At 47.5% G+C, this 26,958-nt stretch overlaps 2 protein-coding genes and 1 pseudogene across 2 annotated transcripts; 1 reads left to right on the forward strand and 2 right to left on the reverse strand.

Annotated features, from left to right (window-relative positions):
• Positions 1-2,765: 2,765 nt before the first annotated feature.
• Positions 2,766-5,187, reverse strand: LOC149340146 (membrane metallo-endopeptidase-like 1). Its single transcript, XM_089551060.1, has 2 exons — positions 5,056-5,187; positions 2,766-4,835 (listed from the first exon to the last, which is right to left on the reverse strand). Exons 1-2 carry the CDS (start codon positions 5,185-5,187, stop codon positions 2,766-2,768), a joined length of 2,202 nt encoding a protein of 733 aa, XP_089407186.1.
• Positions 5,188-21,731: 16,544 nt separating this feature from the next.
• Positions 21,732-23,978, reverse strand: LOC149340147 (neprilysin-1-like). The gene is made up of 2 exons (XM_089551062.1): positions 23,937-23,978; positions 21,732-23,801 (listed from the first exon to the last, which is right to left on the reverse strand). Exons 1-2 carry the CDS (start codon positions 23,976-23,978, stop codon positions 21,732-21,734), a joined length of 2,112 nt encoding a protein of 703 aa, XP_089407188.1.
• Positions 23,979-24,319: 341 nt separating this feature from the next.
• LOC149340148 (uncharacterized) lies at positions 24,320-26,751 on the forward strand (annotated as a pseudogene).
• Positions 26,752-26,958: the final 207 nt, after the last annotated feature.

The following is a 26,958-nucleotide window of genomic DNA, read 5'->3' on the forward strand; positions in this document are numbered from 1 at the left end:
AACACTGAAATTTGACCGCATGATCGCGCGACAAATTCTCGTTCAGGACGAGGTAGGTTGTTTTCTTACCTAGCTAAGTTGAAGGTATTTTTTTCTCTGTAGTCTACGGTCAGTGACCCGGCAGCTGACTAAACGAGGAATTAAAAAATCTCTGCCTCTCTCGTAACCGAGAGTAGAGTGAGCCTGAAATGTTTACGGGCATAACACGCTTTCCGCAAGACGCTTCCTATCTCTGTCATCTCGGTGGACACACGAACCGCACCATGCAGGAAGGGAGGAACGCCACCACCCGTTCGGCGCGAAGCTACCGGCGCTTGTATGCCGGTCCTAGAAGGGCTTAGAGTGTCTCGTTAAATCTCGTACGGTGCCCGGATGCTCTCGTTTGAGCTCCCGGATGAGTGAAATTCAGTGCCCGGATGAGTGGAATTCAGTGCCCGGATGTTGTCTCTCGGTCTCGGCGTGACGTCACCACACTGCCGACAACGGGAGCTAAAAGCATTTCATGCTTAAAAGGCAAGCCGCAACACACCCGCAGTCACACTTGATCAAACTACGGAGTAGGTTCTGAAACTCCTTTTCACACCTTTTTTTAATTGGCGTTCTTTCTAACTTCAATATCTTGTCTCACTATCTGATGCCTTTCAAAAGTACTAAACTACCAACACTCCTAAATTAAGTGTCGCATTCTTAAAACTGGTCTCAAGTTCCGACGGTCTGCAATACGCCAACCTGACGCCAACAGCCTTCTGCTATCGAACGCCAGCCTCACATACATGACTGCTAAGTGAGGAGTGCAAGCAATTGGTAAGGCACTAGTAGGCGCGAGCTCCTTTTCTAGTCTGAATTGACACCGGCTGTCGCCAGCTGCAGCCTTCAACAGAGCACATGTCTGCAGTGCTGTTTCCAATAGAGCGGATGAATTAGCTTTGATTTATTAGGACACACAAACTAAGAACATCTTCAGCGATCAAATATTTTCGAAACGCTGAAATGCAGCTAGCAACGACAACTCTGCCGTCGTCGTGTTGCAGAAGAGAGGCGCTTTAGACTTCAGTGGCTTCAATGAATAAGGAAAGGAAGCGCGCATAACTGGCTCCCTGAGTCAGTGGACGTCTGAATCACGCTTTGAGGTACGTGGGGTGGTGAGAGGGAGATGTGGGCTGCATGCGTTAGCGCTGACAACGTTGTGGCAGACACGCGACACTGCAGCAATAAGCCAGAGTTTTAATTGGGTGAGCAAACTCTCGCGATCAACCACCACATGCTAGGGTGGCAGGGTGGCCGCGCTGCCTATCCAGTGTCCGGAACGCACTCAAAGTTACAGACGCCAAGCCCCGTATAGTTGCCCGATACGCCAAAGCTTTCGCTCTCTAACCACGTTCAAGAAAAGTTGAACCACACATAATTTTATTTCTGTCTTTATGGAGTACTCTGATAGCTGTGCCGTTGTCATAGATATCTTCCAGTATTTTCACGTGTCTCTTCTCACAACCTGATTCCGCAATACCTGCGTGGCTGCTGAATATTCTACTGAGTGAAATACTTTCTCGTAGTCAATACAGGCTATATATAGGGGCTGGTTATATTCTGCGCATTTCTCTGTGAATATGGTCTATTGCCGAGTGTCCTTTACGAAATCACCCTTGATCATTTGGTTGATTGAAGTCTAAGGCTGTCCTGACTATTAGCGACTACCTTGGTAAATACCTTCTGGGCAACGGACAGTGAGCTGATCGGTCTCTAATTTTTCAAGTACTTGTCTTTTTTTCACTTGGATTAAGATAATATTAGCGTTCTTTCAAGCTTCTGGTACGATCGAGGTCATAAGGAATGGCGTATACAGGGTAGCTAGTTTTTCTAGCACAATCTCACCTCCGCCATTCAACAGAACTGCTTTTACCTGAACCTTAACAGCTGCTTTCCCCCCTTTCATTGCTCCTAAGGCTTTATTTACTGCCTCTTTCGTTTTTGGCGGGATGTATAATTGCTTGCGCTACTGGCTCTCTCATTAACGTCCTGACTGCATTGACTACAGAATAGATTTGTGTAGAACTCCTCGGCTATTTTAACAATCTTATTCATATTGCTAATAACGTTGCCCTTTTTGTCTGCAAAGGCATATATCTGATTTTCTGTCTATGCCCAGTTTTCTCTTCCCTGATTTCAGGCTACCACCGTTCTATAAAACATGCTAGATGCTCTCCATATATCAGATCTTTAGTCTCCTGAGACAGCTTGCCGGTATTCTTTCGAACCATCCTACCGCCTACTTGTACGGTGTACGCCGTAATGACAGCTGCGAGAATAACGCTCTTTGTTCAACCTCAAGATCACCTTCCTCAGTTAAAGCAGATATCTGTTCTGAAGCAATATCGTGAATTACTCTACTTTCCCTCTTACTGCTAACTCGTTAATGGGTTTCCGTTTCACTAGCTTCATCCGTTGTCCCTTCAAGTCTAAGCTAATTCAAGAACTTACCATTCTGTGGCAAGGTGAGCGCACAGTGAGTTCAGGGTGCGCGAATGGCATGAAAGACGACCGTTAAAAGCACTTTATAAGTGGGTTCTCGGTACTACAGAACACGACACGAGTAATGGGAGCTGATAATGGCTTTAAAATATGCAAAAAAAAAAAAATAGAACAGCTGAGTGAGAAACTCTGCCCGATGGCTGAAGTAATATCCCCGTTATCTTCGTTCTTTCCCGTTCTCAGTGGAGCATAATGAGGAGCCACATGAGCAGTCAACGTGGAGACTTTCGAACCACTCAGGAGAAAAAGCCACACTTTTTAGTTGCACTCATGGGTGACCCGGCAGGGCAGCCAAACGCTTGGGAAAAGTGGTTGCTATGCCTGAGTGGCACGTTGCACTCGTGTCTGGTCGCAGCACCTTTCCTGGCGCAGAGCGAGTAACAGTATGTGATGAAGAACACCTGTTCCTCGGAGTAACTCTCCAGTTCCTGCAACTTCAGCGATACTACTCGTCCTTCGAGCGACCCCAATTCGGCGACCGCCATCTTGTATGCGGTGAAGGATGCCTCGAGCGCCGGTATGGCTGGAAACAGATCCATGGGAGCTTGGCCCATCTCGCCCAGGTCGCAGCCAATGCGCCGGCCGTACTCGGCGGAGTGCGATTTGCCCCACCAGATGACGTTTTCGCCGCGGTCATCTACGAGTACACCTCGTGGGTCGATGCTCTTGGCGATCTCTTTCGCGAGCAGGGACCCTGCCGACGCGTAGTTCACAGCGAACGGCGCATCAGTGTAGAAGAGCGGCGGGTCGAGAGCCGCCAAGGGCTCGTCGATTTCGTTGAGCAGGTACGTGTAAGAATACGCCGTGTGCCGAGAAGTTCTCCTCTTGCTGTAAACATCCTTGAAGTTTTTTTTAAATCGCAGTTCTTGGTAGCGTTTCGAACTAACTAGCCAGTTAAGAAAGAAACTATGGCTGTCCATGGGGGGAAAAGAACTGTAAAGAGCGGCGCGCTGCAGCGGTGCGAAGAACTGTTCTCCTGGCAGGATGTTGATTGCCATGGTGCTTATCTTGCGCTGCGCAGTCTCCCGACTTTGTTTATCAATCCAAGGTGAATTTTGAACGAGTGATATAAACGCATTTTTCAGGCTGAGTAAGAAGTCGGCGAAGCCCCGGCGAATTTCCGGCGTCGAGAAGCGTGTCGTTACATGTTGGACAGAGCTGAGAAGCCCGAAGCGTGAGTTCACATACTCGAGGCAAGCGCGCCGTTTCTTATCTTCGATGTTGTCGCGGAACATGAGCTCCGGTTTCCCAGAGACCACCCACAAGTGAGACTGGAGAAACATCCATGCGATGCCAATCAGGAGTTCATGGTCACTGTGTGCTCGAAAAACTTTCTCCATGTTTTCGAAGATACTGGAGTCTTCGAGGACTGCCCAGTTCTGGGATGAAAATTCGATGCCGATGGCCCTGAAAAAAACATGGACATAACTGCTCCAGTGTCCCTTTTTGATACCTGGTGTCTTGCTATCTAGCTTACTCATGACGATCCACGACTGCTGGTTGTGCGCTTGCGGTTCACTGGCTGCCAGGAACTGCTTTTCAATCTCTTGCAGCTCTGCAGGTGTGCTCTTAACAGATGCAACGTTCAGGGCCCTTAGGTGCTCCCTCACGATTCTCGCGTACTCGAGCTCGCTGAGGGGCCTCTCGATGCGATCCCTCCATACAGTGCCTCTACGAACCCTCCGAATGATGAGGACATTACCGGTGGCATTGCTGTAGCCTATATCCAGTTCGAACAGAATGTTGATGTCGCATACTAAGGCCAAATAGAACATCTGGAACAGTGCGTCTCCATCGTCTTTATCTGGCTCCCTGTATGGCCAGCGGAAATTCATCGCGCGCATTAAGTTCTTAAACTCCGCAATGTTCTCAGCATCTTCAGACGTGTCTGGGGAGACGCATTTATAAAAGAATCGGTTGGGTATCTCGGCCCTAAATAGGTCGTTGGTTACTTCCTTAATGTTGCTTTCGGTCGCATCCTCGTTGACTTTCTCCTGAACAGACAGATGAGGAAAGGCGTTCTGCCATCCGTCGCACACGAAGGCGTAGAAATCGTGGCAGGGGTTCACGCTGGTGTTGAGCGTTTGCTTCAGTCTTCTGGCGTGGGCGAGACAGCTCTCCGTGCTGCAGTGCACGATAGGTTTCTCAGGAGTTGTGGAGAACAGCAGGTAGACCACGATGCAAGTAACCAACGTCACCACGAGGACGATTACTGTGCCCACCAGCACAAGCCAGAAGATCGGCGCTTTATGCGTCGCGTCAGTCCTCACCGTTATTGTCCTCGCGGCGACGAGCTCCTCTTGAAGCTGGAAATGAAACAATGGGCTCGGTCACGTACATTTAACGTGAAGAGGTTTGTATTGGCCTTCAAAAAAATTGAAGGACCCTTATGCTCCACTCTTAAGGGTAAGACGCAACAGCGGTGCCTCTTACCCACGCAGGCATGGACACTGTTTGATCTTTCACATTGACCATTATTATGTGAAAGACCACACGCTAGTCATATAAAGTCCCGCTTCAACCAACCCGTACGAACGTGTCTGCGAGGTGTAGTGGTAGCGTGCGGCAGACACTCATTTCTAGGACTCCAGGGTCAGGGGTTTCCGATGTGCCGCGGTAGGGTGCCACGATGCCAGCGCCGCCGAGCGGCGCCGGCATCGAGGCACCCTATGTTGCTGGTGTGGCTGGCGCCATCTATGAGAGACTGTTGTAGTTGACTAGTCCTAGCATTTCTGTCATACTAACGGCTACGCTGACACCGGATTTCCTTCGATAGGGGGCTCTACGCTTCCGCCTAAAACGGACAGGTACGCCTGACAGACTGCGTTCGCGTAGAGGTATACCTCGTTAAGATAATCTTGTCTAAATGGGCTGGGGTGCGTTTGATTTAGAGAGAATGCTTGGAAAATTGATTTCCAGACGCCCTTCTCTAGGGCCAGCCACGGTTCTTTTTCGTTATCTTTTAGTTACATCTGATAATTAGCAGTCTCCGAATACGCTTTACTCCGCAGAATTGAAAAATCATTTATTTGTTCTTGGCAGCAAATTCGCTACCACCATCTTATAAGCTACATGGTTCACTAGGTTTCAAAACGGTAGATGGAAAGCTGAAATCTTCTATATGGCCACTGCTGCCACACGCACGCACGCACGCACGCACACGCACACGCACGCACACGCACACGCACGCACGCACGTACACGCACACACGCACGGAAACATGCACACACGCACGCACACACGCACGCACACGCACACACACACACACACACACACACACACACACACACACACACACACACACACACACACACACACACACGCACGCACGCACGCACGCACACACACACACACACACAAACACGCGCGCGCGCGCACACACAGGTGCACGCACGCACACTCATGTCGGAAGGATGTGAATTTTGACAACAGGAAGTTATTCTCATTGACGCAGCAGAGAACGAAAATTGAGCAAGACTTCATAAAGTGGATGCGAATTATACACGGCCGTAAAAAGAGAGGACGTTTCAAAACGTCCATTACAGGCTATAAGGAACGCCTTAGTGAAGGACTCCAGTAGTTTAAAACACCCAGGGTTCTTAAGCATGTACTGACATCGCACAGTACACGGGCCCCTAGCATTTCGTCTCCATCAAAATGCGACTGCCGCGGCCGGGATCGAACTCGCGTCTTTCGGGTGAGCATTCGAGCTCGAGAACGACTGAGCCGCAGAGGCGGCTCAAAAGCCATTTATACTTTGAGAATTTATCCTGGTCTAAGAAGGCCTGGCGTTCGAAGGAAAGGAACTTTATTCAGCTACAATAATGTGATAAAACTCAATTTCCGCTCTCTCGACGGAAGTGGCATTTATTGGCTTGTTAGAAACACCGAAAATGTTTGCACAACTCTCGTCCGACGTCTCTGTAACGACAGCGAAATCTAGCTGAGACGGGCGTTCAGCCTTTCTTGAGAGGATTTCCTCGGCACGTACTGTTAAGACAACCACTGCTTGCTGAGAATCTCAGCGGACGGCGACTCAACACAATGCCACAGATTTAAGTGGACCTTATAAAGCTAAGTGCAGTTACTGTGGACAGCATTCACGCACCTGATATCAGCTGTGGGTTTACCCGAGACCTACTGCTTAGCCAAAGTCAGAGCCACACCACCTCTGAAACTGAGGGTCAGAGCCTCTTAAAAGTATGAAATCCAGTGATGGCTTTTCTTTATTGAAGGTCCTGATAATGTTCTGGCAGAATGGAAATCTGTTATAGACACTTCAATAGCGTCTCAGCGCGTCAATACGTCTCGGCCACGTTATATGCGGCTGACAGAGTTCATGATATTCTGCTCACGAGCCCTCTGCTGCAGCAGTTTTTGGAGGCAGCATTAGGTGCGGTCAGTTTCTTGTACGTAGAAGCGAAGATGGGCATCTCACGACCCTCGGGTGTTTGTGCGTTTTGTCCCTATCGGTGCACGGCCGAAGCAGCCGGAATTCGATAAGTAGGCTTCATGCTTAACACCCGAGTGATGCTATACACCGAGCCGGAGCAGAGAGAACTGCCCTTCAAGCTGTGTGATAGTTAAACGAAAAAAAAAATTCCTATGACGACGAAAAGACGCCGCTGAAAATTAAAATATACTCACGCTTCGTTTGGTTGATTTGGTTGTCAAGCTCTCAGAATGAGATTTTGTAAGAAGAGAGTGCGTGGACTGGCGGCCGCTACGAGCAGTCTTGATAGCTTTATCTGGTTCCTGCGTGACAGGAAAGAGCAGCTTTTGAATGATGTGGCATTGTACCGGCGGCCAAGCATCACGTAGCTCCAATCAATAGAGATTATTAACATGTCTAAACTTTTACGGATAACGTAAGAACGTACTGTTTTCCCGCACTATCAACTTATGTGATTTTACATTCCATAATTGGCTTTCAGCAGTAAAACTGAGGCATCCAAACGCACCCACAGCGAAACTAGCGGACTTCAGATGGGATCTTATTCTAAGCTTGAAAATTTGCTCGTGATTTTAGACGCGGCGATCCGCCGTTTACAACTATGGTAAGAAAACTTCTTACATTTCCTTCGGTGCCTGTTTCTTTGGTTAAATCTGTGCCAGGTACATTGTTCTTTTAAAAAATTTCACTGTCAGCCATTTTGGTGCTCCCCTTGTTCTGTGATGAAACCTGTGATCTAGCAACAAAAAATACCCAAGTTCCGAGACCTAGATCACTGTTCACTGTTTCGCGGTACTCATAGTTTTGTGCCTAATCAACAACAGCAAAAAAAAAAAACAGTCGTTTTAGAGGCCAAATGTTTCGATGATGCTTTGGCTATATAAGATTGACAGAAGAAAAGCACATTAATCAGACTCCGGTGATAGCCGACCTCGTCCTTTCTTTGATAAAAGAAGCCTTCGCATACGCTATCGCCCTTAGGGCAGCACGTTACCCTAACCAGACGTAGAACAGGTGTCTTAACAAGATACGTTATTTCTCAACAATATTTTTGAGTAACTGACGAATTGAAAATCAAATTGATGGTATCGCGTCTGTGAGGTGGATTTCACTATAAGCTAAAAAAAACAGTGAGGGACCTACGGTGCCACGTCAGGTATTTTGGAGTGTTTCCGAACAGCCTTCACGGGAAATATTTGAGGAGTAAGCGGCAGTTTACAGCAAGATGGTGGTGCGGTGCACAAACATGTCCTCAGCTGGCCATCACGCGATAACAGTAGGATTCGTGGTAATTTTCAGTGTTTGGAATATTACGGCTGCTGCTGATATTTATTCGCATGCGATTGTGGCCGCTGAGTGCTGCTACTGGCCGAACCTTGACACTGTTCGTGGCGGTATGGCAACGTCAGAAACTTCACGCGATTGTCTCTGAGGAGACGGCAACGGCGATATGACAAAATGCAATTCCAGAAAACGAATGCAACAGCGCCGACCAGAGTGGAAGTGCTCTCGGTACAGCTTTCGCCTACCGGCACTAAAGAGAGTGCGAGAACGAGCGCGAAAAATATGACAACCCCGCTAGTCCCTGCTCGAGGTTGTGCGGGCGCTTTGCGATCAAGTTCACAGTCCTTTTTAATCATGTCCGTCTAATCAAGTACGTTCAAGTTTCACTGCAATCTACGAAAGACATGAATAGTCGGGGTGGGAAGGTTGCTTACAATTGCGAGAATGTCCTGTGTTTTCCGCTGTGCAAAACCATTTGTAGTACCGACGCATTTTGGCGTGCAGGAAAAAAAAAAAAATGATAGTGGTTTAGCTCTGGTTAAACCTGGCTGTGTTATAAAAGCAACGGCTGCCTGGCTACGCTTAGGATTCGCTTTTGGTTAGGCGTTTAGGTGTTTTGGCTAAGCTCTATTGTTTATACACGAAGAAGCTTGATGCAAACCGTAAATATACCCTCGAAACGACACCTCCCCACTACGCACAACTGGCGAAGCGAGCGCCGGCGGCGGCCGCGCCATCTGGCGAAGCGCGGCGGCGGCAGCTGTTGCGGTTTGCTAGGCGACGGCTCAAGGTCATTCGTGGAGTCGCCGCCACTGCGAAAGTGCGGCCACGCTATCAATGGTCGGTCAATAGCTTTTCTACAAAGGAAGAAAAAAAAGCGATGATTTGGCTTCTAGGCTTAAGCTGCACAATTCTTTCAGCATATGACGCATACAAGTCCTACAAAGGTGCTCTTCTTCATTTCAAGTCAAGAATGGTCCGCAACAGCATTGCTTGAAGTAGACCAAAAAACTGGGGAGTCCGAAAATTTATTTCGTAAACTTCACTGAAATTAGGGCCTTCAAACACCTGGTAATGAGAATCGTGGGTAAAGGGGGGCCGGGAGGATGGAAGTCGTGACACCACAAAATAGACAAGGAGCACCTGGGAAGCCTAGGCGCTCTATTTAATGTTTCGAGAAGAGAACTTGTCTTCGTATGAGAACTTTTGTCGAAACGGTGCCCAGAAAACTGATGTGTCGTTCCACCCATCGTTCATTTTATGCTGTAGGCAATCGGATTTATTGGAAAATCGACGGGGCCCATAATAATGCGTTCGCAAAATGCCCTCGCTTTAGCCACTTGAGCTGTGCCGCAGCACAACCACTGGTATTTCACCAGCTTTCTTACAGCTATCTGCGAACGCCATCCTACATGGTCTCACTGAGAGGCATTTTTCACCGCACTCGCCATCAGCTACTGATCTGCCCTCCCTGTACAGGCACCGCTACTTTTGCATCTTCTCTCGTACCACCGCGGACTTTTGTCGACGACACTGTAACAACACCCTCCCCAAAAACTTTGCGTGCAGGCCCAGCAGTTATCATGGTCATAGCACATGACTGCTAAGTATGCCATCCAAAAATCTTTACCCAACCCTAGTGTAGTGCCCCTGAAAAGTAACTTTTATGAAAATAAAAGTTAAATGAATGACATGTCGTAAAGCAAGAACTCATCCGTTTGTTGCTGATAATTTCAATGTACGTCAGTTTTATCCAAGAAAATTTGTAACAAAGGCTTACTGTGCCTACCACTAATGCTGGAAGACGACCAGCTCAAAGGCTCATTGTACAATGAATAAGCTTCATTAGGTTCCAAGTGGCATTTTACGCGATTCCTCAGTAGCTCACCTTGGGAAGCCGGACTGGCTGTGTTCGAGGGCCTGCTTGTCGAGGCTTCCCGGACGGCCCATCGGATGACTTCCCAGGTGCAGCTGACGATGTCAGCGAAGCACTGCGCTTTAACTGGTCCGCCACCGTGAGTCTGCGACGGCACAGTTGAACTCCGGTCGACCGCTGAAGACCGCAACCCCAATCGTAAACAGAACCAAGGTATACGGCACCCAGCCTGGTTCGAATCTTCTTCTTCATTGGCACGTGCTCGTTTTTCTCAACGATAACGGTTATTTCTGTCACTACACTGTAAAAAAATTTTCTTGAAGAATACAGAAATTTTCTGGCAACAATGTCTGTAGTGTTGTGTTTTCGGTTTTTAGTTTTTCTGTTTTTAAACATACGTTTTCTGTTTTGAGCTTTTCTTTCTTTAGAATACGTTGTCTGTTTTGACTACAGAAAATGTGAAAAGTCTGTTTTCTGTTTTTTCTAGACTGTGGTTTTGGCTACTTATATTTTCGGTTTTGATTCTTTGTTGTCGTATTTGGTTGTTCTTGTCCGTTAAACATCCATTATGACACAAGGTGGTTTGGGAAAAATCATGTTTATTTGAAGAAAGCAGCCAGGCGACTTTGAAAATATGAAGTTTTGAAGTTGTATTATGAGTACAGGAATTCATGGTGCCAGGCCGTGCTGGTCCTGGCGGGTTTCTCCTTTGTTCCGCTGCCCAAAATCCGTAACTTTCAAGGCTCTGCTGGAAGGAAAGGACAGGCTTAAGATTAGCATACTAAAACTATCTTGGCCATTTAGGTCAGATAATAAATCCCTAACCGATGTAATTCTACAACAATGACGGAATGTAGTCGAAAGGCGAATAGTCAGAGCTATATCGTTGGCGGCTCTTATAATATTGCCTAAATTCAACACTGTAGTAGTTTGTAACTGCTGTCTGAAGTGCTAGGATTAGGTATCAAATGGCGACGTTTATCATTTTAAGGGTAAAAATCAACTATTCAGGCCAATCTCACTAACGAGAGCACTCTAGATTCAATGTTAGTGCTATGCGCGGTACTTATGTAGAGCGGGGAGTCCTCTTCTATAGGACTCACCTACTCTCTTGTGTATGCGTCAGCAGTGGGGAATATGAAAGTCTACTCGCAAAGCGTGGCACTGCGGGCCGGCCACACGCTGGACACAAGTACGACCGGGTTCCCTCAAATTTCAAAAACTGGTTCCCAAACAGAACGCTTCATTCGAAGCCTCAGGCGTGCACTGCCGCCCTGCATTGTCGAGTAGACAACAGATGCCTGCGGCGGCACTCGCCTCCGTTCTAAGAGTGGCCAAAAGCACGCGGACGGCTAGCAGCGCCACGCACTTTTATGTTACCTTTCATACTGCGCGCATCTCTACTACCATTACATCAGCGCGTACATAGTTCGATCGGCCTTAACGCAGCCTCTCGCAGGCTTGGGTCTTTCTAAATAACGTCGTCATCGAGTATATGCATGCAAACGGTGAGAAATATATGATAAAGGTAAAGATCACAATGCCTAGCGTGCACGCGTGCACTATATTATTCAGTGTCAGGCCACGACAAATTCAGTAGGGCAGTATCAATCGCTGTTTACACAATAGCAATACCACTTGGCTACAAATCATTCATAAAAAGAAGCGTAGCAGATTGTCCATACCAAATAGGAGGAATTAGCACCACTTACCTTCTTTCGCAAGCAGTCCGGTCGGTAAAGCCACGCAGAGAACGCACGTGCTGTGCGTCTATACGACGGCAACCATCTTGAAGTGACCGTCAGCGCAGAAAAACGAAGGACCGCACAATACACAACGCACATTAATCCATGCGGAAAATTGCCTATGCTGGATGTTTTAGTGCACAAATATACAATCTGAATTATAATGAGTTGCTTGCATTTCTGAAGCAAGTTTTTCAGAAGCGGAAGGCCACGTGACTGTTAGTTCGGGTGCAGCCGCTGCAATAAGAGAAAATGTCTGTTTTATTCATGAACAGGTTTCTGTCTTGGGTCACTAACAGACATTTTCTGTGCGGCAATCGAAATTTTCTGTAAAATGTCAGTAATTTAACACACATTTTTTACAGTGTAGAACAGATGAAATATTTATTCCTAACTTTAGTGACACACACTTGGGATTGAAAAGATGAAGACCGTGATCCATTGTGGTAGATGCCTTCGTGCTATCTTTTACAACTTTATATGAGAGGAGGGCTTCTGTGCCCTTCTCACGAATGCGGGCTACGTGCTAGAATTCTCTGGCGTATTTTACAGCGTCATAGTCAGCTGCACAGACTCATACATAAATATGAGGGTACAACAGAAGATCAAATAAAACAGCTAGCATAACGCGATTTAAATACGGATGAGGCTTCCATATAACCAGAATACCGGGGCAACCAATCCGAATCTAAATTTAGACGCAGACATCACAGACGCCGAGGTCTGGTACGCAATCGGAAAACTGCGGAACACATCCGCGGCAGGACGAATAAGGCTCTCAGGAACTTAGACGCAACGTCGATCGCAGCTGTTGCGAACCTTATGGACAATTACTTGCAGGCAGGCAACATGCCACAAGAGTGGAAATACACGAAAATCAACGTTATTCCTAAAGCGGGTAAGAAACTCAGCATTGAGAATCTACGCCCCATTTCATTACCATCACGCCTAGGCAAATTAACTAAGCATGTCATCCTCAGCAGGCTCCAAAACTATGGGGAGGACATGGACCTCGTACCTGAAGCGATTTTAAGTTTCATAGCTCGTATATCTAGGCAAGACATATTCTTGCAGCTTAGCAAGGTCATAAGTGAAGCTTATGAGGGTACACAGACACAAGTAAACACACAACGTCTAATACAACTAGAGCTCCAAAAGGGCACCGACGTAATTGGCCAACTACGGGACACTTATATACCCACATCTCTTCAGTCGGCAGATCCACCCAATCTACCTCCACCTAACCCAGAACTTGATGCCGACATCACCTTAAACGAAGTCCGCCGATCACTCTTTAGTATTCGCCGCTCTACGGCGCCGGGGCCGGATGGCATAACGTACAAGGCACTACTCAATCTGGACGATGTCTCCCTCCAGGAACTCACGGAGCTCTTTAATAACCACTGGCAAGCTGGGACGCTCCCATCAGCCTGGACCCATGCCAGCATGCGATTTATACCCAAACCGGGCAAAGCCCTCACTCTTCAAAATTTGCGCCCTATCTCCTTAACGAGCTGTGTCGGCAAGCTCTTCGAGCACGTCATTCTCAATCGCCTGCAACCATTCCTAGAAACAACAGGCTTTCTCTCAAACGTTCAATTCGGCTTCCGCCCAAACATCTCGGCGCAAGACGTACTTCTCGCGCTTAAAGAGTCCCTCTTTTGCACTAAGCGTCGTACAGCCTCTACGCGAGCCATACTGGCCCTGGATATCCATAAGGCTTTCGACACAATAAGCCATGACCATATCCTCGCGACATTAGCCACCACGGGGTGCGGCACCCGCATATGGCAATATATTCGGGCCTTCCTTCAGGGGCGCACGGCAGACCTCCACCTTGGGGATATTGCCTCCCAGCCTTTCCCCCTGCCTAACCGGGGAACCCCACAAGGGGCGGTTCTATCACCTTTACTCTTTAACATTGCCCTAGCGCCACTGGCAAAGGCCCTTGCTGCTGTCCCAGGGCTCCACACAGCCATATACGCAGATGATATAACCCTCTGGACAACGGCAGGATCCCTTGGAACAGCCCAGGATATCCTACAATCTGCCATAGACATCACCACCACTCATTTAGCAAACACAGGCCTCCGTTGCTCTCCAAATAAATCGGAACTCCTGCAGCTGAAACCCCTCCCCAGTGACCCCCCGATTGAACTGCACATGTACGGGAATCCAGTGCCCATTGTGCCTCAGGTGAAGATTCTCGGCCTTCTAATTAACAACACACTCGATGCAACCGCCACCCTTCAGCTCTTGCAGAGACAGACCAAACAGGTCGCTGCACTTATCAGGCGGGTGGCAGCACGCAATCATGGGCTGTCTGAACGCGAGACCCTCAATATGACAAATGCACTAATCATTAGCCGCATTACATATCACCTTCCATACCACATACTCACTCAGCGGCAAAGACAACAGGCAGACATCCTAATACGCACGGCTGTCACCTCTGCCTTACGTCTTCCACGGACGGTTAGCACGAAACGTCTCCTGGCCACTGGTACCCACAATACAGTGATGGAATTAATAGAGGCTCAGCGCACCAACCAATTAGTCCGCCTGAGTCGCACGGAAACAGGACAATGCCTACTGCGACAGCTACGTCTCAATCCACCAATTCCCACCCCAACAAGTCCTACACCTTACATGATTTCTCTGCGCACGCAGGATCACATATATCAGAAGCCCCTACCGCGCAATATGAGTGCTAGTCTCCATCACGGTAGGCGGCAGGCACGAGCGAGCTATTACACGAAAACATACAGCAACCGCTCCGATATCCTTTATGTCGACGCGGCACAAAATTCTAAACCAGGATATTTCACGGCAGTCGCAGCCTATGAAGACGGCACAGTGGGGGCCGCTGCCACTATTCGAACTAATTCGCCTGCAGAGGCGGAAGGAGCCGCCATCGCACTTGCTCTGGCCCACTCCATCATTGACAAAAACATAACAGAAATTTGCACAGATTCACAGGCCGCGTACCGCCACTACCTACAGGGCGTGGCGACTCCGGCAACACACTGTATTCTTACAACGGCCACCTCTCTCGACCGAACGGTTACTCTGTCGTGGGTCCCTGGGCATGCCTCGATCCTCGGTAATGAGCGCGTTCATGCGCTGGCCCGAGAACTCTCCTCCCGGACCCCGGAGGATCAGGCACCCAACCCTGCGCAAGAAGCCCCTTCGGTCCTCTCTACATATCACCAAATTACCACATTTTACAAATTCAGCCGCATGACACTGCCACCACCCCACAGTACCTTGTCGCCCTTACCCAGCGCCACATGGCGGCAATTACAGACAGGCTGCTTTATTTCACCCCACCGCCTCTCATGCTTTCATCCCACCTTTCCTCCTGATTGTAACACCTGTGGCGTGCCCAAATCCACACTTTTCCATCACCTTTGGGAATGTCCTTCCCCAAAGGCAGTATCCCCCATCCCCAATCCCACTCATTCTTCCTGGGAGGCTGCTTTACGGACCGCTCAGCCCGCCGGCCAGAAATGGCTAGTGGATCGGGCTTTACGTGAAGCACTAGCCCGTGGACTCCTGGACCAGTAGGGGACCACCCTGGAAGATTTTTTTTTTGTGTAATAAAGTTGTTTCCATCCATCCATCCATGAGGGTACAGGAACTAAAGTAATATTGGGTTTAGACCTTATTGAAACTTTGGACAACATTCTACAGCTTTCCACGAAAGCCATTTTACAAACTTGTCAAAAATAAACCCCGGAGAAAGCTTTACATAATAAATACAGACAGTGCACCGGGACAGTTAGATCAGATGCGGCAGAATACAAACATACAAATACCTTTGCAATCGTGGCTGTGAACGAGAACATTGGCCACCCTGTCTAGGCAAACGTTAAAATGAAATACACTGCAAAGGCAGAACAGGCAGCTTTAACCCTCGCCCTAGCGCACACCACGAGAGAGCACCGTTCTTAGGGGCTCTAAAATGGCTATCAACAATTTCGCAAAACGGTGAATTACAAACATCTCCCCTAAAATTATGAACGCCACCAAACACTCCCCAAACTACTCCGAACTGATATCCTTCCGGCCCCTTCGAGGAATCAGGTGAACGAGGCGGCCACAATAAAGCCCGAGATTTCGTCGACTGGGCAGTGGATGAGTCTGGCTACCTGAATTTCACGTAAGACTCCATGATTACATAGCATCATCTAACGAACGATTTTAAAGTAGACAGGAGAACTTTCCCCCTTCCGCAAGAAAGCCTGACTAAACAAGAAATAACGTGTCGTCGTTTATAGACGAGATTCATACGCACCCCATCACTCTTCGCACACATTTATCCTGATCAATACAACCCCAATATTAAACACTGCGGCCAACGAGCGAGGTACGATCGCATTCCGCGGGACTGCAAAAAAATTTAGGAGTCACTTTGGCGACTAAAGTGGTGCAAGGCGAAAGCCTGAGTACAGCATTCTGCCACGAATGTGGTTGTGAATGATGATTCAAGTGCTACCAGCGAATGACGCGTCCATTGGCTGTCTGCGTGTGTTACTGATGTGTGGTTAACATGTTAAGCTTCGCCTGTAAGAGTGGAACGCGACAGCGTCTTGCAACGCTGCCAGGGAGTCCACAGAACGCCATCGCCAATTCGGCTGTACGCCTTGCTGGACGGTAAATTTATTTTTTGAGGAAAGGAAATGTATCTCTCTCGCATATCTGGGTGGACACCTGCACCTCGCCGTAAGGGAAAGGGGGAAGATGGGAGTGAACGAAGACGCCGTATTAGCTAGACGCGCCTTTGTTCATTCCAAACCATTCAGCTGGCATTACGGAGTGGCTAGCGTGCTCGTATCGCACTCCGGAGACCCTGGTTCGATTCCCCAACTCGACCAATTTCGTTCTCGGTTCTATTGATTTATGCGGTCTAACTAGAAAGGTTAATTAGGCTATTTCATATTTATATCATTGCATTTCTATCCATCGTGTTCTGTCATTCACCTGTCAAATGTTGGAACTGTCTAGGATGTTCGACACAACGTATCTGAAACGAGCAACGTCGAACTGAGTGGGGAAGTGCGTGGTGGTGGAGCGAACGCGGCTTCGTACTTATCTGTTTTTTCAGCAGCTTCTGCTTCCGCGGACGCTGTTGTCGCTGCGACGCGCGTCTTTCTTTTCTTTTCCTCTGTCTTCTGACCTCTTCATTCTCCTCTATCTTAATTAGGCTAATTGATTAATTAAGCAATTAACTAAACTCAGTCCCACTTAGTTGGAGCATCACTATACGATCCCTTTGATTGGTTGCATGGTTACTAGCCAGAGTACAATTGGCTCCATTTGAAATTCGCGCACTGTGACGTCACGAGCATTTCGACCAATTGAAAAGCGTGACATTTTCTGTCGACAACTCCTGCTTACAACGATGAGGCATTAAAGGCTTCCGCCTTAAAAAAAAATTTAGGAGTCACTTTGGCGACTAAAGTGGTGCAAGGCGAAAGCCTGAGTACAGCATTCTGCCACGAATGTGGTTGTGAATGATGATTCAAGTGCTACCAGCGAATGACGCGTCCATTGGCTGTCTGCGTGTGTTACTAGCCAGAGTACAATTGGCTCCATTTGAAATTCGCGCACTGTGACGTCACGAGCATTTCGACCAATTGAAAAGCGTGACATTTTCTGTCGACAACTCCTGCTTACAACGATGAGGCATTAAAGGCTTCCGCCTTAATAGAGCCACCTCCGGGTGATCTAGTTAGCGATCCTTCTCTCGTGAGGTTGGAGACCGTGCTGGCTAGCTCTTACCTCCAGAACCCGTGTTCTGACAGTGGAGTGGGCTGACAAAGTCGTCAAAGGCTATCTACTCTCGACCAATTAACGCGATCTCTTAGCACCGAGTTCTCTTTGATGAATAAAACATTTTACAGTCAAATTATAGTGTTATTCTAGGCCTTTTTAAACGATCGTTCTGTCACGCTGTCCTCACTCGGTTGCGTTATGCGACATGCTACCGCCTGCGCTTCTCACATTGCGGCACGAACATCGGGAGAGATTGGTCGATGGAAGTAGGCGTGTTCAGAAGAATCATGAGTTTGTTACCGTGAACGTGATCATGAACGCAAGTGACTGCGGCGTCAAGACCCGAGGTCCACTCCAGGGAAGCCGATGCAGCAATACTTAAACTGGCCCAAAAATAGAGCTCAAGACAGTCCGGACTCTGATAGTGAGCGTGTGAGACAACGGCGTCAAGATTCCGTCGTAGACGCTCGTGAAGCCGTGATGAAGTTAACGCTGAAAATTTAATCATCATGAGCATAATCGTTTTTGAATATTTTATTCCGTGGAGCAAGGAGTAACGTTAAAATAATGAATATCTGGAAATATCCCAGTTCGTACTCACGGAAGGCTGTCCACTAGAGGACAAGACTGATGCTCTGACGTCACAAGGAAGTGGTCGAGCTTCTAGTGTTGGATACGTAGACCTTCAAGAGCAGAAGCATTTCTGCACGGGTGTCTCTCTGAGTCAAATTAAGTAGATTTTAATCTTACATGCTACTGGGTTAAGCTATTTTGCTGTCATCATGTGATTTCGACGCTCTGTTTGTGAAGTAACCCAAAGCCCCGCGTTCGACAGTTTCAGGAGCCGAAACTGCATGAAAATGAATGCTTTTACAAATAAATTATTGCCTCTCTGCGGACTGCGTGATGATTAATAGGGAGCACATTTACATTTGCTTTCTCCTGAACTAAAAAGCCCGACAAGAACTTTGATATGTTTGCCAAAAAAAAAACAAAACAAAAAATTGCCGAGCATTAGAACTATAATGTGATAAAACATGACTGTTTTGTTTCTAAATATGCAGTCTACCGGTGAGCTTTCTAAAGCTCTGTTTGCGCAAAGCAGCCTTCGAAATATTTTCTCATCAAGAAACTGACGGTTAAGTAAGGGAAGCACATTCAAGACCATTAGACCATTCTCGTCAATATGCTTCTAATCGTATCTTTCAATACTCCATATTTGCCTCACCATTAAAAGTAATCTACAAGAAGAAAGCTGGACTTGGGCGAGCATGTGGCAGGACAAAATAAAAACCGAGGGGACTGACAGCGATGTAATTGTTGGATTGCCAAGTTGCACAGAATATCTGTAACATGAAGGAGAGGCTGAATTCAGCCCGCGTCTCCAGCTTGATATCTTAATAATGACTTTCAGGTTAACATCTGGCACGCCATTTTCTGACTACTTCAATATCTAGTAAATACCTGCGCTTATATATTCCATGCTACTCTTCATTAGAGTAGCTTACGACATTATCTTATTTCGTTCTTAATGCACTGCGGCCACATCAGTTCTGCCCCTAATGCGCATGCCTGGGATCCCTCTAGGCAGCACACCTTAAGCTAAAGTGATAAAATAAAAGCCTTAACGCTGCACCTCTCTTGCTGCTACGTGTATGTTGGCTGCCTTGTTTTAGTGCCGGGCACAGCCCCATCAGCCTCGTGCCTGCCGAGAGGGATTTGAAAGTAACGTGTTTCGTGTTAGGGGTATCGGGGCAGCGCTTCAAGGGCTATATGTGATTGAATGTGTTATTCATCCTGCCTGAAAAGTTACTGCATATTTTTGTTTATAAGCGTCTTGCGAAGAGGCTCTGAAGCGAATTTATTTTTGACCCTGCCAGCATTTTTGAGCGCCCCCTTGTTCAGGAGTAGTCTTGGTGGAGTACTAGCGAAAGCATGTCGATATCGCAATCAATTTGCTCGCCAAGGATACTTTTGGGAGGTTTTCAGAAAAGTATCGAAAATATATCGAAATATATTGGACCAAAGCAATGTAGCAAGCAGGTAGATATTTGGAGTTTTTTCCAGATACTGCTTGAGTTTCCCCAGGAGTGTGGTTTTTCCATCAGGTATGAGCGTCGATGACATAGCAAAAAAAAAAAAAAAAAGAAACTCAGACTAACATATTACTTTGAGCTATGTTGAATGCTAATCCTGGTGGTATTGAGGCAGTGGGATTGGGGTGCTTCGATATTCGAGTTGTGACGACGTATTTTAATTGCGCCATGGATGGCCCTATTTTGTAATCCTCTCTCAGCTGATATCGCGGCTCTCCGAAGCAAAACGTGAGTATTCGGTCTGCCACGGTTATACAACTTCAATCAGGAAGTGCTATGCTTTGTAGCGAAGGGTGCTGCATGCCAGATGAGACGTTGCGCGACGATGGGGTTTGCCCGGAGCTGCTTTGCAGCTATATTTAAAATGATGTAGTACACAATTTAAGCTATGTGACTGGCAAAAACAATCACTATTACGTGTTTTTTATAATGGTCGTGGCAACAAACTTCCAGTCTCCACAAATTATGTAGATTACGCTGGCTTACGATTTAGAAACTACAGAAATGACGCCTATTTCTCGGACATGAACAGCAACTTATTTAGAATGCATGATGCTTTGCTACAGCGATGTTCGAGAACTTATTCGTATTATTCAGTGTAATGAGTAAAAATTGTACGCTTGCGACAAAATTGCCTGTTATTATTTAGCGCTGAAGTTACGCAATTAACAGTTATTATATAATGTGCTCAGTATCCGATGCCTCTCAAATATACCAAGCTGGAACCACCCCTAAATCAAGGGCCACATTCTCAAAGTAGTTTTCAAGCAATAATGGTGCGCAATACGCCGACACACTTCTGCTGTTAGACGCTGCCCTATCATGCCTAGGGAAGTGACGAGTGCGAACCATTTGCAAGCCACTCCTATGCGCGAGCAGCTTTTCTTGTGTCTATCCTCAACCGCTGTCACCAGCTACAGTCTCGAACAGAGTACATGAATGCAGTACGCTTTCAAAACGTGCACATGAAACTAAGGACACCTTCTGCGTTGGAATAGTTTAAATCGCTGGAAGGCTGCTAGCAGCAAACCTCCTTCCCATCAAGCTGCCGGAGAGAGCCGCTCTTGCGCTAACATAACAGCACCTTGGCACGTTGCCTCCGGAAGAAATTCGCGCGCACGACTAATTTGCTCACGCGTCACAAAGCTGGATCCCTCATTACGGCAGGCTACGGGCTTGATCACAAGCTGCGAAAGAAGCAATGGCAGCTATATTAATACTGGGAATGACTTGTGCAGTATTGTTCGTGAGAGCTACGGTAGAAACGTTGAGTCGAACAGAAATAAAAAAAAAAACCACGCTCCTGATGTGACGGCTCCAAGATGTCATTGAATTCAAAGCGTGTACATTTCGGTGCCCCGAAATGCACGTGTCGCAAAATTGTAGCAAACGCTGCTCAACTGCGCATTTATAAGCACAAGAGGTTTATTCTGCAGTGCATTCCCGCAAATCCCATGTCATCAGCAGCTTTATATACATATATGGTGTGAGAGCATTTAATTTCAAACTGTTTCTTGAAAGTTCACTTAAATGAAAAGAACAATCTGTAGCACCACGGGGCGCTGCCATCTGTTCACTCTCGGCGCCTGCAAAGCAGGCATAGTTGTTAACCCAAGACATACAAATATCCTGCCGCATTCGCTTAAAATCAGTAGTAGATTTATCGGTCCATGGGCGAAAGACAAGCGCTACCGAATAAATTTAGTTGAAACCTTCTGGCATTTGTTAGAAATCTTAAGGACCACGAAGACTTCGGAATGCGTAAACACAATAGTTAAAAGCAGGTTGTAAATGAGTTCTGAGTACGATAGAACCTGACAGGAGCCATGCGAACTTATATTTGCTTCAAGATATGCAAAAAAAAAAGCCAACAATCTGAGTGAGAAACCCCGTCCTATCGCTGAAGCAATCCTCCCGCAAAGTGCAGCACAACTGAGGAACCACATGAACAGTCGAGAGTTTCGAACCACTCAGGAGAAAAAGCCACACTTTTTAGCTGCACTCATGGGTGACCCGACAGGGCAGCCAAACACTTCGGAAAAGTGGTTGCTGTGTCTGAGTGGCACGTTGCACTCGTGTCTGGTCGCAGCACCTTTCCTGGAGCAGAGCGAGTAACAGTAGGTGATGAAGAACACCTGTTCCTCGGAGTAACTCTCCAGTTCCTGCAACTTCAGCGTTACCACCCGTCCTTCGAGCGACCCCAATTCGGCGACCGCCATCTTGTATGCGGTGAAGGATGCCTCGAGTGCCGGTATGGCTGGAAACAGATCCATGGGAGGTTGGCCCATCTCGCCCAGGTCGCAGCCGATGCGCCGGCCGTACTCGGCGGAGTGCGATTTGCCCCACCAGATGAAGTTTTCGCCGCGGTCATCTACGAGTACACCTCGTGGGTCGATGCTCTTGGAGATTTCCTTCGCGAGCAGGGATCCTCCCGATGCGTACTTCACAGCGAATGGCGCATCCGTGTAGAAGAGCGGCGGGTCGAGAGCCGCCAAAGGCGCGTCGATTTCGTTGAGCAGGTACGTGTAGGAATACGCCGTATCCCGAAAAGTTCTTCTCTTGCTGTAAACATCCTTGAATTGTCTGGCAGATCGCACATCTTGGTATTGTGCCGAACTAATGAGCCAGTTATAGAAAAAACCATGATCGTGGATAGACGGAAAACCATTGTAAAGAGCGGCGCGCTGCAGCGGTGCGAAGAACTGTTCTCCTGGCAGGATGTTGATTGCCATGGTGCTTATCTTGCGCTGCGCCGTCTGCCGACTTTTTTTATCAATCCAAGGGGAATTTTCAACGAGCGATATAAACGCATTTTTCAGGCTGAGTAAGAAGTCGGCGAAGCCCCGGCGAATTTCCGGCCTCGAGAATCGTGTTGTTACATGCTGGACAGAGCTCAGAAGCCCGAAGCGTGAGTTCACGTACTCGAGGCAAGCGCGCCGTTTCTTATCTTCGATGTTGTAGCGGAACATGAGCTCCGGTTTCCCAGTGACCACCCACAAGTGAGACTGGAGAAACATCCATGCAATGCCAACCAGGAGTTCATGGTCACTGTGTGCTCGAAAAACTTTGTCCATGTTTTCTAAGGTACTGGAGTCTTCGAGCACTACCCAGCTGTGGGATGAAAATTTGAAGCCGATGATCCTGAAAAAAGCTTGGATATAATTGCGCCAGCGTCCCTTCTCAATAGATGGTGTCTTGCTATCTAGCGTACTCATGACGATCCACGATTGCTGGTTGTGTGCTGTCGGTTCACTGGCTGCCAGGAACTGCTTTTCAATCTCTTGCAGCTCTGCAGGTGTGCTCTTAACAGATGCAACGTTCAGGGCGCTTAGGTGCTCCCTCACGATTCTCGCGTACTCGAGCTCGCTGAGGGGCCTCTCGATGCGATCCCTCCATACAGTACCTCTACGAACCCTCCGAATGATGAGGACATTACCGGTGGCATTGCTGTAGCCTATATCCAGTCCGAACAGAATGTTGATGTCAAATCTCACGGCCAGTATGATCAAGCAGAGCAGTGGGCTTCCATCGTCTACATCTGGCTCCATGTCTGGCCAGCTGAGACCCATCCCGCGCATTAAGTTCTTAAACTCCGCAATGTTCGCAGCAACTTGGGACGTGTCTGGAGAGACGCATTTATAAAAGAGTCGGTTGGGTCTCTCGGCCCTAAATAGGTCGTTGGTTACTTCCTCAATGTTGCTTTTGGTCGCATCCTCGTTGACTTTCTCCTGAACAGACAGATGAGGAAAGGCGTTCTGCCAGCCGTCGCACACGAAGGCGTAGAAGTCGTGGCAGGGGTTCACGCTGGTGTTGAGCGTTTCCTTCAGTCTTCTGGCGTGGGCGAGACAGCTCTCCGTGCTGCAGTGCACGATAGGTTTCTCAGAAGTTGTGAAGAACAGCAGGTAGACCACGATGCAAGTAACCAACGTCACCACGAGGATGATTACTGCGCCCACCAGCACAAGCCAGAAGATCGACGCTTTATGCGATGCGTCAGTCCTCACCGTTATTGTCCTCGCGGCGACGAGCTCCTCTTGAAGCTGGAAATGAAACAATGGGCTCGGTCACTGACATATCTGAGTTAAACGTGAAGAGGTTTGTATTGGCCTTTAAAAAAATTGAAGGGCCCTTATGCTCCACTCTTAAGGGTAAGCCGCAACAGCGGTTCCTCTTACCCACGCAGGCATGGACACTGTTTGATCTTTCACATTCACCATTATTATGTGAAAGACCACACGCTAGTCATATAAAGTACCGCTTCAACGAACCCGTACGAACGTGTCTGCGAGGTGTAGCGGTAGCACGCGTCAGACTCTCATTGCTGGGACTCCATGGTCAGGGGTTTCCGATGTGCCGCTGTAGGATGCCTCGATGCCAGCGCCGCCGTTAAGGGTTGTGCCATCCTTTGACCACAACCTGCAGCGTCTTTCTCACTGCGACGCCATTTTGAATCACGGCGGGCGTTCAGAGTGGTCGCAGTTGACCGGTGCTAACAGCGCAGCTTGCGTTGTTCGAGGCACTCGCTGGCGGTTCTACTTGTTTGAGAGTGTTCGACCGCATGACTGACGAGCTTGTCAAGTACACTGAGTCAACGTGACGGGCTGTTGTGTGCCAATGTTCTCCGCGTCAACACGCAAAGACCTGCGTTGTTTTCGTTTCCCACGGGACTCGGAGCGAAGAAAGAAATGGGAAGCTCAAGTAAAGCGGGATCAGTGAAACGCAACTGACAGCTCATATATTGCGAGTTGAGTCGCAAAACAGTTAAGTCTGATTGAGCCGTATTTTGCAATTAAATCAAACTCGTATACGCCGCTGATGCGTAGGCAGCGTATAGGTGCACGCATACGTACGGGCGCGGGTGTTTTTTTCGTTTTGAACTTTGCTTTTCTCCGCGAGTAGTGCCCTCATTGTAGATTCGGACGAGGATGCTTTTTATTTGTGGAATACTGTAACATTAGCAAAAAATCGTAACGTCGCACACCTGTTTTATGTTTTCACGGGAAGCACTGGTGTTTCTTTTCCAGAGAAATTCGCGTCGCTGTTTAGACAGCAGAGTTACTTCGGCGTTGAGCAAAAAGTAGACGAAACAAAAGTTGATTGCTCATTATTTGCTACTGAAGGCAGCTTCGTCTGGAGAGTGCGGCTGTTGTTCTGGTGCCACTCGAAGCCCTGCGTTTTCTCTGAGATCTTAGTAGATAATGGCGGCTCTCATGTCAAAGTGCATAGAGGATTTTTTTATATATAGTATAGTAGCACCGTACTATTCGAAAGCGATGTAGCCGATGTTATGGTTGCGGGCATATTTGCACTACGCTGTCCGTAAGCAGACCTTATCGTTGCATGTTCTTTCCCGATCGTGGTTACTAATCTGTGACGGAGCCAAATGCCTAAGCATGATGTGCTCATGTAAACGTGCAGCTAACGCACATTACGGGTAAAATTTTTCCTGGGCTTTCTGGTTCGGCGTCCGTCGTAGCCTGCGCGTGGGTTGGAAATGTGCGAGGTTCGGTAATACAGCAACATTTTTTATGAACAGTTTTTTTAAGCACCTTAAATAACTGCCTATTTTTTTACAAGTATTTTTTTTTGATGTATAGGTCCAAACGAAGGTTAATAATCATATTTGGTGTTTTACTCATTTTTTTAGCTCCACTTTGAAGCGGACCAGTTTCAGAGAAATCGACAGGATGGACGCCGCCTGTTAAAGTCTATAGCTTTGCTCACGTTGTTTGACTTTAGACGTGAGTAATAATTGTACTGGAGCGCGTTATTTCCGCGATATCCAGTTATTGCAAAAAGCATTGAGTGTTGTCTTCTCTATTGTTATTAATAATTCATCTCAACCTAAGCGAAGGAAACTCCCTACGAGACGGCGTGCCAAATGTGCACCTGCTGGCGAGGAAGGCGCCAACTCCTCCTCAACAATTGCTACATAGACTGAGCAAGAAGACTCTGCAGAACAGAGTCGAGATAGTACCTCTTCTTTCGAAGAAAATGCAGTCGAGCATGAGAGCAGTGAAGCTATTTCCTCGCTCTCTGCATGTGAGCTGAGAAAGGCTCTGCAAGATGCGAAAAAGAAAAACACTGACTTGGATGAAAACTTATCGTCAGCAAAAAACAAGTTGAAGACTGCTGCCAGAAAAAGAAAGCGCCTAGAAAACGATCTGTCTCCGCTGACCAAAAATTTGGATTTCTTGAACGAGGACCAGAAGGCTACTTTGAAGAGAAAGAGCAGGAAAGGTAGTGCCTGGAGTGCAGAAATCATAAAGAAAGCGCTCCAACTCACATTTGCTTGTGATTCTGCAAGCTACGACTTACTTCTAGACCAGGCAACCATCTTACCTTACGAAGAACGCTTTGCAGACTACTGCAGCATCTTTCATCGAAGCCCGGTGTCTTGATTGATATAGTAAATATGATGAAAGTGAAAGTGGCCACAATGTCCATTATTGAAAAAGACTGCGTCATATTTCTCGATGAAATGGAGATTCGGAAGGGAGTCGAGCTAGACCGTAGTGGTGACTGCTTCTTTGGCAAGGTGACGCTCCCTGAAACCGACCATGCAGAAAACCATGTACTCGTCTTTATGGTTGGGGGCCTAAACACACACTGGAAGCAGGTGATTGCTTATCACTACACAGGTGCTTTTGTCAATGGAGAGAAGGTGAGAGACTTTGTCTTTCATTTAATCAACCTTTGTACAGACTTTTGCGTGTGTTGTGCGTGACATGCGACGCGGGGAGTTCCAACCATGCGATATGGTGAAGTTAGACCTGTCAAGCTCCCGCTACTCTGTCACTACATGCACTGTCCCCCCCCCCCCCCCCCCCCCCCTCATGTGACAATTTTATGTCATTGTTTTTTATGCTGGATTCTTCACACGTACTAAAAAGTATCAGAGTGCACCTCGTTCGCATAGATCTGATGAAACTCAGTGGTGAAATAGTGGCAAAGTACAATTTACGAACCAGTGATGTGTCGATTGAATAGGTAGAAGCAGTCCTCAAGATGGACACAGAACAACTGAAGGTGGCACCTAAGTACTATGCACATTTTCAACGGCCACTTCACAAAGATGAAGGTAGGGTTAGCTGCTCAGTTATTCCGCGAAGCACCTGCATCTATAAGGTACTTTGTAGAGCGCATGAAGCTGCCGCCTGAGGCTGAAACAACAGCCTGGTTTTGTGAAGTTATTTT

Source organism: Amblyomma mixtum, chromosome 6 (assembly GCF_055824585.1).
Source record: "Amblyomma mixtum isolate Tamu chromosome 6, ASM5582458v1, whole genome shotgun sequence".
Lineage (NCBI taxonomy): Eukaryota > Metazoa > Arthropoda > Arachnida > Ixodida > Ixodidae > Amblyomma > Amblyomma mixtum.